The sequence below is a fragment of the Nuphar pumila genome, chromosome 15 (genome assembly GCF_984573655.1).
Source record: "Nuphar pumila chromosome 15, dmNupPumi1.hap1.1, whole genome shotgun sequence".
Classification (NCBI taxonomy): domain Eukaryota; kingdom Viridiplantae; phylum Streptophyta; class Magnoliopsida; order Nymphaeales; family Nymphaeaceae; genus Nuphar; species Nuphar pumila.
This window is the reverse complement of record NC_143263.1, coordinates 78,018,340-78,033,838: the sequence shown is the minus strand read 5'-3', so window position 1 is coordinate 78,033,838 and position 15,499 is coordinate 78,018,340. Positions and strand designations below refer to the sequence as shown.

Here is a 15,499-nt window from a genome sequence, read left to right as displayed (position 1 = left end):
TTCCCAGAGTAGAAAACATCAATTCCGAATCCAAGAAACGGCTTTATCTCTAAATAATCCGCTCTCCTCTCAAACTCTCCACCATGCCAAGAACTACCAATTTTCATATTTTCGACCACTTTCGAGATTGTTTTGCAAAAGTCAGCCCAAATTTAAATTTAATCATTGGTAAGTAGATTAACAATCATGAAGATCTAAATTTTAAAATGACTTTGAACCGTCAGATTAGATGAGGTCATACCTCATTAAATCTAATTCAAAAGTCTAGATGAGATCAACATCAAGGGTAAAAACGTTCTACTATCATAGATGATAGTGGATTTAATATGGTACGATTCATGTATTTCCAAGTCAGATTTATTTACCTGTAGACCACCTGCTAAAATAGTATAAAATACCCCATCTTTTGGATATCAAAATGCCCACCTAGTAGTTCTTTCTAAGGGGAAAAAAATGAATATAATGCAATAATTAATTCACCATGAACAATTCAAGTTGTATACGAATGTCTTCATCAAGAACTTATGAGAAACTTCATTATTGGACCTCTAGTAGGCCACCCAATCCGCTTATATAAGTTCAAAGTTTATGGCTGACCAATATTGTCCATCATCATTTAGTTAGGTGATGCAATATATCCCCAACATGTGCCTTATCAAGAGTGCCAAAATGTATCTCCTAAAAAGAAAACTTGGTCTAACTCTTTCCAAGGGCGGTGGAATTGAATTATAGAGGTGGCTCCCATTGAGTGTTGGGTTGCATTGAATTCTGCAGTTCAACCTTTTTTCAATACAACAACAACAACTATGCTTTCATCCCAAAACAATTGGGGTCAGCGATATGAACCAAAAAAGAAATTCATTTTGGGTCTTCCACATGAATCCTTTTCCTCCAATCATTTCTATCCAATGCCATGTCGTCGGTGAGGTTCAAAGCATTCATATGCTTTCCTATCATCTCCATCCAAGTCTTCCTAGGCCTACCCCGACCTCTTTTAACTAATATATTTTCCCATTTCTCCAACCTTCTAACTGGAGCATCATTAGGCCTTCGCCGAATATGTCCAAACCACCGTAAACGATTCTCTCGCATCTTATTTTCAATGGGTGCAACACCTACATTCTTACGTATCTCCTCGTTCCAAATCTTATCTTTTATTGTATTTCCATACATTCATCTAAGCATTCGCATCTCAGCTACACTCATTTTTTGAATATGATGTCTCTTGGCAGCCCAACATTCCGTACCATATAGTAAAGCGGGTCTAATAGTCGTCCTATATAGCTTTCCCTTCAACCGCAATGGCATTCTACGATCGCACAACACTCCAGTTGCACTTTTCCATTTCATCCACCCAACCTTTATCCTATGATTTACATCTCCATCAATTTCTCCATACTTTTGAATGATGGATCCCAAATATTTGAAATAATCATTCACCGGTATTTCTTGCTCACCAAGCTTCACTACACTCTCATCACTACTTCGTTGCTTACTAAACTGACATTCCATATATTCAGTCTTACTCTTACTCAACTTAAAACCTCTAGCTTCCAATGTCTGTCTCCATAATTCTAACTTAGCATTAACCCCAGCTCTAGACTCATCAATCAAAACAATATCATCAGCAAACAACATACACCACGGTACATTTTCTTGAATTGATCTCGTAAGCTCATCCATCACAATCGCAAATAGGAAAGGGCTTAAAGCAGATCCTTGATGTAACTCAACCGTTATCGGAAAATTGGTTGTCACCCCTCCACAAGTGCGGACATTGGTTACTACTTCTTCATACATATCTTTAATTATACTAATGTACTTGAGAGAAACACCTTTCTTCATCATTGTCCACCAGAGAACGTCCCTAGGTACTCTATCGTATGCCTTCTCTAAATCAATAAAAACCATATGCAAATCTTTGTTCCTCTCTCTATATCTTTCAATAAGTTGTCTAAGAAGATGTATAGCTTTCATAGTTGATCTTCCAGGCATAAAACCAAATTGATTCTCCGATATCATGACAACCTTCCTCAGCCTAGACTCAATCACCCTCTCCCAAAGTTTCAACCTTTTTTCAATGTTTGAAAAAAATCAACAGTGAAAACCAGCAGAGATGAACCTGATGAAACATAAATTGTGTCATGACGGCTCAGACTTGCATGGCAGAAAACACAAGCAAGGGCCTAGATCATATTGAAAAAGCATAAACATCCAAATCAGAGTGACAAAAGACAGCAGGAAACGATGTTCCTTTTGACAGACTATTTCCTATGATTGTTCTAAATAGTGGGAAATCGTCAGCTAGTGATTATTAGTGTTTTATATGGAAGACGGTGGCATTCATGCTTTCATGTGCAGCATGTCCAATAAAAGCAGTTAAATAAATCAATTTGAACAAGTAGAGAAATGGAGGAATGAAATGGAACCGAAGGAGGCACCCTGGTCCATATTGAGAACATGGCATTCTTTTCATCAGAAACAGAACCACTATCCCAACCAAAGACTGAAACTCAAGTACGACCCATACAACCTAAGTTTCACAATGCACAAGGGGAAACCAACACTCATCACAATCTGTCCATCATGAACCCTTGCTTTGATAGGCCTGAAGCCAGATCTCTCCCCTCCTCATCTGCAGATGACCATCATGGGTTGCCAAGGAGACCTGTATCATGAGCACTCTGCAACTACCTACACCCCTTAAGCGCCTATTTACCTCATCATCCTTTTCTATTTGGACAGGGTACCATCTTTCATCTTTTCCATTGCGAAGATGGTATGGGTTATAACAGGTTTCCTGTCTTGTCTCGAGGATTACTTCTCTATCTAGCACGATTTGGATATGGAAAGGCACAAAAACACTATTTCTGCTGACGTAGATGTTCAATCTATTTATAATCAGCGGCTTGCTTGTAGACCCTCTTGGAAGCATGAAGGACAATAGATTTCCCGTGACAGTTCCAGGAATGCTGAACTCCTCCAGATAAGTGAACATCCCATTCTACATTGGAAAATAGATAGGCCAGAATCTGTCAACAAGACAAAATTAAAATTCACAGCTACCAATGTGAATATAAAAAAGAAAGAAAGGAATACTGGTTGCACACTTATGATTCTTTCCAATCTAACCGAGTAAGATTATCTTGAATTGTCTCCTTATGAGGTCATGATTAAGGCTATCACAACCATCAATGCACATGATCATCAAGGATTACAAATTTTCCAAGCTGCAGATCTTGACAAGTTTCTTGCATTTATTTAGATTCAATTTTTTCAAGTACTTCAAAACTGAAGCATCTGAGATTGTTTCCAGTGCACTGCAACCTTGAGCATCAAGAACCATTAGAGAAGAAGGGAGATGTTGGAGGGACTGAAGCCTCTCATAGCCTTCTATGATAAGTTCCTCTAGTTGAACAAGGTTGCTAATAGAGTATGGTAGCTCTTCCAATGATTGGCACCCCTTCAGTGATAGCTGGCATAGGTTTGTTAGATGCTTAATAGAATCAGGTACCCTTTTCAAAGATCTGCAATAATCAAGGATGAGCACTTTTATAGACACCATCTCTCCAATAGAATTTGGTAACCCTTCCAACGATCCCCACTATTTTAGAGATAACAAAGGAATGTTCTTCAGGTTTCCTATGGAATCAGGCGGCATGGTAAAATGACCACAACTATCAAGGCTGAGTTGTCTTAGTAACTCCAAGTATCCAATCTGTTCGGGCAAATAAGTCAGCCCTGAGCAGGAGCTGAAATCGAAGGTTTGAAGAGAGGTTAACTGACAAATACTGTCAGGTTGTTGCTTTAGAGATCGGCAATGTCGCATACTAAAAAAAGCGAGCTTCCTAAGATGCCCAATCGATGCATCAACTTCAGCCAACTTCTCACAATTGTCAAGTACCAACTTGACTAAGCATGGGATACTGACGAAATTAGGAGCTGTGACCAGATTCCTACAATCAGAGAGATCAAGGACCTTCAGTTTGCCAAACACCTGCAGGCAATTCCTCTCATTATGAGAACATGCATCCAGAATACCAAAAGTTTATAGCATTCTTTTTACCTTAATTTGTGACCCTCGCTCACTCCATAATTGCTTAATGAACCAGCTGTCAGATAAGTCAAGGACGACAAGTTCCTTAAAGTTGCAGCCATCATATGTCACAGTTTCAATTGGACTATCTTTCCATAGCAGCCATTTTAGATTCCAAGGGAGATTCTCAAGTTCACCTCCAAACATCCAGTAACGATTTACGTGAATCAATCTAAGTTTGGACATTTGTGCAAATGCCTTCATGCTGAAATCTAGGTCTTCTGTGCTATAGTTATCATTTTTAAGGCTGAAGCCTTGAATATAATTATTTCTAATGCCCTGAAGATACAAACAAACAAAACAAAATCAATCTATGTGACATGAGGAAATCATAAAACTTGGCACTGACATGTTAAAACCTGTTCCTTTTTATGTATTATCTTGTATATACTTTATTTTATATATATATATATATATATATATATATATATATATATATATATATATATATATATATATATATATATATATATATGCATATGTACTTTTTTACATATTTATTCTTTGTATGGACATAAGCTAGGCTAGTATTTTTTTATTTCTTTTGTATTTTTTTTATTTCTCCTTTTTATAAAGAGTATTTTGTCATTTGGCTAGAGTAGCTAACCATTGGGATGACCTATCAACAACTAGTTTCTTTTGGCTCTATAAATAGATGTATATGTTCTCTTGTATGTATGCATATTGTTATGCAATTCAAGTGAAATAAGTAAAATATTTTTATTTAAATTGTGTTGTGTGAGACTCTTGAGTTTTGTGGATTGATATTTGTGCTCTTTGAGCCTTTGTGAGTTGTTAAGGCATTTCATGCTTACTTTGTAATCTTGTGCTTGGTCACCATTTCATTACAACTTGATGCTTGGGGTTGCCAGGTGACTGAATCTCACAGTGTTGCACTGTGGATTTTGTTATTCTCTCATTCCCTTTATTTTGCAAATAGTTGTACTGTAACATAAATCTTTTCTTATAAATATTTAAAATTCAAAATTCAAATATTTTTTTGAAAGCGAAAAACATAGAAGGATAGAAACAAATGGAAGTACCACTACAAGAAAATACATTGTTAGCGACGGACGTTAGCGACGGAATTTTTCCGTCGCTAGTTAGCGACGGATTAGCGAGCGACAAACATCCGTCGCTATAATTAATGGATCTTATGAAAATAGCGACAGAAGATAGTCCGTCTTTAATTAGCGACGGATGTTGCGACATATTGTTTTGTCGTTACGATCGCACCATTTACCGACGACGTTCGCGACGGAATCTAGTCCGTCGCTAAATAGCGACGGATGTGGCGACAGAATATTATCCGTCGCTATTTTCGTAAATTTGATTTTACGTTGACTTAGCGACGGAATTAATCCGTCACTAACTTTTGAATAACCCTAATCCTAGGCAGCTTTTCCTTTTCTTCTTTCGCTGCTCCCGCCGTTCGCCGTTCGCTGCTCCCGCTCCTGCCGTTCACCGGTCCCACCGTCCGCCGGTCCCACCATCCGTCGGTCCCACCGTTCGCCGCCCGGAGAAAGGTAAAGGACGCCCCCCTGCCGTTTCCGGCAGGGGGTTAACCCCCTCCCGGTTCACGCAGAGGGTTAACCCCCTCCCATTTCCGGCAGGGGGTTAACCCCCTGCTGGAAAACGCAGGGGGTTAACCCCCGTTTTTACGCAGGGGGTTAACCCTTTGCCGTTTCCGGCAGGGGGTTAACCCCCTCCCGGTTCACGCAGGGGGTTAACCCCCTGCCGGAAAACGCAAGGGATTAACCCCTTGCGTCCCCTGCCGTTTCCGGCAGGGGTTAACCCCCTTCCGGAAAACGAAGGGGGTTAACCCCCGCGTTTTCCGACAGGGGGTTAACCCTCGCGTTTTCCGGCAGGGGGTTAACCCCCGCGTTTTCCGGCAGGGGGTTAACCCCTGCGTTTTCCGGCAGGGGGTTAACCCCCGCATTTTCCGGCAGGGAGTTAACCCCCTGCGTTTCTTGCAGAGGGATAACCCCCTGCGTTTTCTGGCAGAGGACCCTTGCCCTCTGCCTTTCCGGCAAAGGGTCGACCCCGGCAGGGGGTTAACCACCTGCCGTAACAGGCTGGGGGTCGATCCGCTGCCCGAACAGAGGTTCAGTTAACTCCCTACGTTTCGTAAGGGGGTTAACCCCCTATATTCCATAAGGGGGTCGACCTCCTGCCGGAATAGCAGGGGAGTCGACCCCTTGCCAGAACAATTTTTTTTTCGTGGTGACTTCATTTTAAAACAGTATTTTTTTTTGCAGAATTTTCAACGGAACTCGCTTGTGCCCCGCCACCCGTGGTAAGTAAGTGACAAAAACAATGCAAATCGGGTAAATACCTGTGGTGAGTAAGTGATGCAAGCACATCACATGTTATTTAATTTATTGAATGTAACACTTTATTGTTCACACACTCACTTAGTTGTTGATATCTAGGATTGCTTTGTTGGAGTTCGGAGATCATGCTCAGCATGATTTTAATATATGAATATGGAAGTGTTCTTATTTTTGGAGTACGGAGTCCATGCTAGGCATGGTAGTAGTTAGTGGGATATTGAAGTGTGTTTGCTACAGGTTCATGTTTGACATTTGTTTGATATGAATTATTTCGATGTATTGCAATGTTTGATGTGATTGTATCCATGCTTGCATGTAGTTACTTTCAATTTGATTATGTCTTCCATGTGAAATTGTATACTGAAAGCATGCTTCAAATGAATGTATCATGTCATGAATAGTTTGAACATAAAAGTATTAAGTTATCAATGCATGCATCATAATTCTTATGATTGTATGACATCATATATTGCATGATAAATTTGATATTTTCTTCATCATAGCATTCTGATGGTTCTCTTTTAACTAGTTAGGATACTATTCGTAACATCATACGACAAAATGACTGCAAACCGTGAATCGATGTACCGTAGGATAGTGGACAATGAGTTATCGCATGAATATATGAATGGTGTTGACAGTTTTATTGAATTTGCAACGGCAAGTGTCAGTACAGTAGATCCCACAGGTCGGATTAGGTGTCTCTGCAAGATTTGTAAGAATAATCGATTTGTAGAACCTCATGGCATTAGACATCACCTATACAAGAAGGGTTTTGTGAGTGATTATCAGAACTAGATGTTTCATGGAGAAGAATTTAGAAACGATTTTGATACACGGGTGAATGTGGTGCACGACAATCCATATACGGATTTGATATTTGATGCCGCAGGAACAGAACTGGGTTCTGCTATAAGTTCTAGTGATGTAAGAACTGTCGTAGATGAAGAATCACCAAATGATGCAGCTAGTAGATTTTATGATTTACTTAGAGATGTTGATGAGCCACTTTGGAATGGTTGTGAGAGTCACACTATCTTGTCTGCAGTTCTTCAACTAATGAATTTGAAGTCCGAGTATAATTTGAGTCAATCATGTTTTGACCGTTTGTGCATGATTGTGAAGAGTATGTTGCCCAAAGATGAGAAATTGCCACAAAATTTCTATCGTGCGAAAGTTATGGTCAACGCTCTAGGTATGGGTTACAAAAATATTGATGCTTGTCCAAATCACTGCATGTTTTATTTCAAGGAGCAGGAAAACAACATATCATGCCCGTCATGCGGGCATCCTCGGTTCAAGCCAAAGACAAGAGGCAATGGTAGCACAAGATCAAATGAAGTTTCATACAAGTCGCTCCGCTACTTTCCTATCACTCCTAGATTGCAGCGATTGTATATGTCTTCAAGGACAGCTAAACACATGAGATGGCATGCAAATAAAGTTCGACACGATGAAAACAAGATCACGCATCCTGTTGACGCTGAAACTTGGAAGCACTTTGATCGTACTCATCAGAACTTCGCAATGGAAGTGCGAAATGTTAGACTCGGTCTATGTACAGATGAATTTAATCCATTTGGGGGTAGATCAACTCCATACTCATGCTGGCCAGTATTTGTAACTCCATACAACCTTCCACCAAGCTTGAGTATGAAACATCCAAATCTTTTCTTGTCTCTGTTGATCCCTGGTCCGACCTCACCTGGCCAAAGTCTTGATGTATATTTAAGGCCATTGATTGATGAACTAAAAGTATTGTGGGATGACGGTGTTACCACGAATGATGCCCACAAAAAACAAAATTTCAACATGAAGGTCGTTGTTTTATGGACAATCAGTGACTTCCCTGCATATGGTATGCTATCTGGTTAGAGCACACATGGGAGGTTGGCTTGTCCGTACTGCATGGGGGATTTCAAAGCTTTTATATTGAGGCATGGAAGGAAGCCTTGCTGGTTTGAGTGCCATCGTCGATTTCTACCCAGCGATCATCCGTTCCGACGACAAAAGAATGCGTTTAAAGCAGGCACAACTGAAACAGAAGGTCCATCCTCAAGATTGTCTGGCATAGAGATTCTAAGAAGATTGTGATACTTTCCAGATGTATTAACAGATGCCCGCAGTCCTACATCCTTCAGTGGATTTGGGAAGGATCACAATTGGACGAAAAAATCTATTTTTTTGAGAACTATCGTATTGGCCGACCCTATTGATACGACATAATTTGGATGTGATGCATGTAGAGAAAAATGTGTTTGATAATGTGTTCAATACAGTAATGAATATTAAAGGAAAAATGAAGGATAATCTGAAGGCCCGTATGGATTTAAAATTAATATGTAAAAGACCAGAATTGGAACTCAAAGAGTATAATGGCAAAGTACTAAAACCAAAGGCAAAGTACGTGCTCGGACCTGATCAAATAAAACATGTATGTCAATGGTTAAGACAACTGAGATTTACAGATGGATATGTCTCTAACATTGCTCGGGCTGTGAAGATTGACGATGGACAGTTATATGGGTTGAAGAGCCATGATTGTCATATCTTTATGCAACGATTGATACCCCTAGCATTCCATGATATGTTAGACAAACCTATATGGAGGGTATTGTCTGAGTTGAGTGGATTTTTCAGAACATTTTGCGCATCGGAGGTCGTAGTATCAGATGTAAAGAATCTCGAGGACTCTGTCATCACCACTGTTTGTCTGCTAGAAAAGATATTTCCGCCAGCATTTTTCGATGTTATGGAACATTTGATCATATATCTTCCATATGAACTAAGAGTTGGTGGCTCTGTGCAATATCGATGGATGTACCCATTTCAAAGGTATATGTTTTTTTATATTTGTCTCTTTAATGACAGATATTTAAAATTTGAAATGTATATTCTTGTCAAATGCATGTTCGACCTAATAAAAAAGGTTCGTAATAAAGCAAGAGTAGAAGGCTCTATTTATGAGGCGTACACTTTAGAAGAGATTTCAAATTTCTCATCTATGTACTTCGAACATCATATTCCAACACGTTACACATGCCCGCCCCGTAACGATGATGGAGAACAAGTAACTGTAGCTGACAAGCTGTCGATATTTCAACCACTTGGGCATGCATTTGGTAGTTTTCGATCAAGGCTACTGACAGATCGAGAGCAAGATGCAACACACATCTATATTCTTTTTAATTGCTCAGCGATCGACCCATACATCGAGTAAGTATATGTATATGCAACTCAATTATAAATCCTTTTATGTTCTATATGTGGATACATGACTCGGTAATATAAGTATTTGTGGTTTGCAGACGATTCGATCTGGAGTTGCAAAGCGAAGTTTCACATCTCACTGATGCAGAAGTACAAAAAGAACGTGAAACTAAGTTTGTGAAGTGGTTGAAACAGTTGGTAAAGAAGCTAACATAAATTTTGTACTTATAAACAACACTAAGTTACTTATATGATCGTGATCACAATCATTGTTTATGTTTGTGCGTAGGTTCGCCATGGTGATGTTAAATATCAAGGAATATGTGATTTAGAAAATGGTCCAACCAAAGTTGTGCAATGCTACAATGGGTATATCGTAAATGGTTATCGATTCCATACAAAAGATTACGGTATAAACAAATCAACGATAAATAGTGGTGTGTGTGGGTAGCAGCTACGGTGAAAATTAACATGATTACTACGGTGTTATAGAGGAAATAATGGAGTTGACTTACTTAGGCATGAATAACAGGGTAACTTTATTCAAGTGTCATTGGTTTGATCCAACTGCAACAAGACTCGACAAAGCTTCAGGCATTGTGGAGGTGAATCATAAATCCAAGTTTGGAACATATGAACCATTCTTATTAGCCTCGCAAGCTCAACAAGTTTATTATACTTCATATCCGAGTATAAAAAAGTCAGATAGAAATGAATGGTGGGCAGTTTGCAAGGTGAAGTCCAAACTATACCCCGAGTATGATCAGTTACAGGAAGATGAGTTAGCTGAAGACAGCGATTACTATCAATTAGATGATGTCTATGACTTCGCTTATGGTCACGATGTTGCGCATGATATGCATGTCATATCTCCATTGTCCGATGAAACATTCATAGAGGAATGTGATCCAAATGATGTACCAAGTGGATGGGCAAACAATGAAGAAGAAGAAGAAGAAAGTCAAACTAGTGACGAGGAAGAATTCTCAAGCTAGTGAGCAAAATCTTATACTACAAACCTCTATTTAAATGCATTGCAGTACTTGATGTGAGTTGTATTGCAATACTTGGTGTGAATGATTAAAAATTTTATTTGAATGTATTATAATACTTGATACGAATGATTCGAATGCATTGCAATACTTGATGCGAATGCATGATTTGAATTATTTGAATGTATTGTAATACTTGATGCGAATGCATGAGTTGTATTGCAGCACTTGATGTGAATGATTAAAAATTTTATTTGAATGTATTGTGATACTTGATACGAATTATTTGAATGCATTGTAATACTTAATGTGAATGATTTGAATTATTTGAATGTATTGTAATACTTGATACGAATGATTTGAATGCATTGCAATACTTGATGTGAATGATTTAAATTATTTGAATGTATTATAATTTATGCAACGAATGATTTGAATTATTGCAATACTTAATGTGAATGATTTGAATTATTTGAATGCATTGTAATACTTGATGCGAATGATTTGAATGCATTACAATGCTTGATGTGAATGATTTGAATGCATTGTAATACTTGATGTGAATGACTTGAATGCATTGTAATACTTGATGTGAATTATTTGAATGTATTGTATGACATATGTTATTTGTTAGAATATGGTTCGTGGAGGTTATAGTGGTCGCTCATCCAGTAGTAGTCAGGCTCAGCCTTCATCTTCACAGGCTCCTGTGATAGGTATATCATATAACTAATTGGATGCTTGATTAGTTCAAATGCGCATTCTGAGAATTTCTAATGTATTTTTTTACAGATGATGTTGCGCCTGTACACGATCCACTTATACCAGTTGATCACACAAGTCAACAGTCAACACAGGAAACAGGGTCTTCTCAGGCTGGCACAAGAAGACTCATTCGAATAGTGTATATCGATAATCGACCGTAAGTATTTTGTTTTCAATTATGGCATATCTTATAAATATTTTATATTGATATTTACTGTGTAACAATTTATGTGCAGCACGAGGTTTGAGCCACAAGAAGTAGTACGGAAGATTAGGAATTCACTTCTTCAACATCTACCAGGACCGGTTGCTCAATGGAAAGAGTACCCAAAGGAGGTGTTAGACAGATTGTGGTCCTCATTCATGGTATACAGTTGTTCCTCATAATTAATGTGTTTCATATTTAATTTATTTAAGTAATGTCTACTAACTTTCTGAAAATATTTGTAGGCTTCGAATCGCTTCGCAACTACGGTGGAAAAAAATGATGCAAGGAAGGTGTGGCAGAAGGTGGCTGCCAATCGATTTACAGACATGCTGCACACTATGAAGACTGCATCAAAAAAAGCATCTGGCGTAGTAGATGATCCATTACTGTGGAAGGGCCATGGCCCTATTACTATCAGGAGAGATTACTGGGATGAAATGTGCGATAAGTGGGCGGGAGATGCATTTAAAAATCGCTCTGCGAAGGCTGCACAAAATCGATCGAAGATGCCCGAAGCCCATCTACACACAGGTGGATCTAAGATATTTAGGAGTCACCTGAAGAAAATGGTAACTCATCAATATATAATATTAATTTTATAAGTATTGTTGCAAACTTGTGTACTAAATCTTTTGTCATTTAACTTCGCAGGAAGCAGAAAAAGGAGGCAGTGTACCATATAAGGATGTGTTTGTTGAAACACATAAACGGAAGACTACGAGAGTCTTCGTATCAGAGAAGGCGAGAACGACAACGGTATGTATTTATTCTATTAATAATCATTGCAATATATATGCAAGTTATCATAATGTTATCATTAATTATTAATGAATACTTTAAACATTATTTTGTAGGAGGCATATGAGCAACAAATGGTAGAGCGATATGACGATGACGCTACTCAACATCCATCATTTGATCCTACAGCATGGGTGACTGCAGCAGGTGAACCCAAAAAAGGTCGTGTGTTCGGGTTTGGGAGTAATATGAACACTTCACCAGTTATTGCTTCTTCCAGTTACGGCTCACCGACTTCTTGCGCCGACATAAGCTCCAAGCAGCAGACTATTCTTTTCGGTGATGATGTACGCCAGATCGTTACGGAATCACTGAATAACTACTTCCATGACACCGTCGCCCCCTTTCTCCGAAATGAGATCAAGGCCGGTGTTCTGGAAAGGGGATCTTCGATTCCAGGTCACTCTCAGGTATAATCACATATTCAGTTTTTTGTATGCCTTAGAACACATATGAGCATAATCGAATCATATATTCAGTTTTTTGCCTGCCATAGAGCACATATGAGCATGTTATAATCACATATTCAGTTTTTTGACTGCCTAAGAACACATATGAGCATGATAGAATTACATATAAAATTTTTTTATTGCCTTAGAGCACATATGAGCATGCTATAATCACATATAAAGTTTTTTGGCCTACCTTAGAACACATATGAGCATAATTGAATCACATATATAACTTTTTGCCTGCTTTAGAGCACATATGAGCATAATAGAATAATATATAGAGTTTTTTGCCTGCCTTAGAGCACATATGCGCATGCTATAATAATATATAGAGTTTTTTTATTGCCTTAGAGCACATATGAGCATGCTATAATCACATATAAAGTTTTTTTATTGCCTTAGAGCACATATGAGCATGCTATAATCACATATAAAGTTTTTTTATTGCCTTAGAGCACATATGAACATGATAGAATCACATATAAAGTTTTTTTATTGCCTTAGAGCACATATGAGCATGCTATAATCACATATAAAGTTTTTTTATTGCCTTAGAACACATATGAGCATGCTATAATAACATATAGAGTTTTTTTATTGCCTTAGAGCACATATGAGCATGCTATATGCACATATAAAGTTTTTTTGCCCGCCTTAGAACACGTATGAGCATAATCGAATCACATATATAACTTTTTGCCTGCCTTAGCACACATATGAGCATGATAGAATCACATATAGAGTTTTTTGCCTGCTTTAGAGCACATATGAGCATGCTATAATAACATATAGAGTTTTTTTATTGCCTTAAAGCACATATGAGCATGCTATAATCACATATAAAGTTTTTTTATTGCCTTAGAGGACATATGAGCATGTTATAATCACATATAAAGTTTTTTTATTGCCCTAGAGCACATATGAGCATGATAGAATCACATATAAAGTTTTTTTATTGCCTTAGAGCACATATGAACATGCTATAATCACATATAAAGTTTTTTTTTTGCCTTAGAACACATATGAGCATGCTATAATAACATATAGAGTTTTTTTATTGCCTTAGAGCACATATGAGCATGCTATATGCACATATAAAGTTTTTTTGCCTGCCTTAGAACACATATGAGCATAATCAAATCACATATATAACTTTTTGCCTGCCTTAGCACACATATGAGCATGATAGAATCACATATAGAGTTTTTTGCCTACCTTATAGCACATATGAGCATGCTATAATAACATATAGAGTTTTTTTATTGCCTTAGAGCACATATGAGCATGCTATAATCACATATAAATTTTTTTGCCTGCCGTAGAGCACATATGAGCATGCTATAATCACATATTCAGTTTTTTGACTGCCTAAGAACACATATAAGCATGATAGAATCACATATAAAGTTTTTTTGACTGCATTAGAACACATATAAGCATGCTATAATCACATATTCAGTTTTTTGACTGCCTTAGAGCACATATGAGCATGTTATAATCACATATTTAGTTTTTTGACTGCCTTAGCACACATATGAGCATGATAGAATCACATATAGAGTTTTTTTATTGCCTTAGAGCACATATGAGCATGCTATAATAACATATAGAGTTTTTTTATTGCCTTAGAGCATATATGAGCATGCTATAATCACATATAAAGTTTTTTTGCCTGCCTTAGAGCACATATGAGCATGCTATAATCACATATTCAGTTTTTTGACTGCCTAAGAACACATATGAGCATGTTATAATCACATATTCAGTTTTTTGACTACCTTAAAACACATATGAGCATGCACAAATCACATATAGAGTTTTTTTACTGCCTTAGAACATATATCATTTATGATAGAATCACATATAATTTTTTTTCCTTTGTCTGCCTTAGAGCACATATGAGCATGCTATAATCACATATTCAATTTTTTGACTGCCTTAGCACACATACGAGCATGATCGAATCACATATATAGTTTTTTGCTTGCCTTAAAGCACATCTGAGCATGGTAGAATCACATATAGAGTTTTTTTAGCTACTTTAGAACACATATGAACATGATATAATCACATATTCAATTTTTTGACTGCCTTAGCACACATATGAGCATGATAGAATAACATATATAACTTTTTGCCTGCCTTAGAGCACATATGAGCATGATAGAATCACATATAGAGTTTTTTATTGCCTTAGAACACACATGAGCACATGATAGAATCACATATAATGTGTAATTTATTTCATTATATTTTGTTTATCAATACTGACTATTATTTTCTTGTGTAGGCTGATAGCGATAATCAACGTAGCGGAGCTGAAGGGACAAATGAAGGCAATGAACAAGAAGACGCACAAAATCTTAGCGATGATTAGAGAACTGTGTTGAAGAAGTTCTATTTTTTTATGTTTCCTAATTGTAATTGTTGAATTGTAAATAATTAAACTTGTTAATTTTAAGTTGGAACGATTAATTGTTGTAGATTCTTTTTATATGGAATTTTTTGTGTGGTTTGTTTTTTATTTATAGGAAATATAAATTGTACAGAAAATATAAATTGTACCGTTCTCGGTATTTAATTTTCAAATAATTTTTTTTTTTAATTTTTTTTCGTGTTTGCGATGGATTAGCAACGGAACCATC

At 37.4% G+C, this 15,499-nt stretch overlaps 1 protein-coding gene across 1 annotated transcript; it reads left to right on the top strand.

Annotated features, from left to right (window-relative positions):
* Positions 1-12,087: 12,087 nt before the first annotated feature.
* On the top strand, positions 12,088-15,272 carry LOC149815686 (uncharacterized). Its single transcript, XM_089988780.1, has 4 exons — positions 12,088-12,173; positions 12,256-12,360; positions 12,459-12,812; positions 15,145-15,272. Exons 1-4 carry the CDS (start codon positions 12,111-12,113, stop codon positions 15,229-15,231), a joined length of 609 nt encoding a protein of 202 aa, XP_089844906.1. The 5' UTR covers positions 12,088-12,110; the 3' UTR covers positions 15,232-15,272.
* The last annotated feature ends 227 nt before the right edge of the window (positions 15,273-15,499 follow it).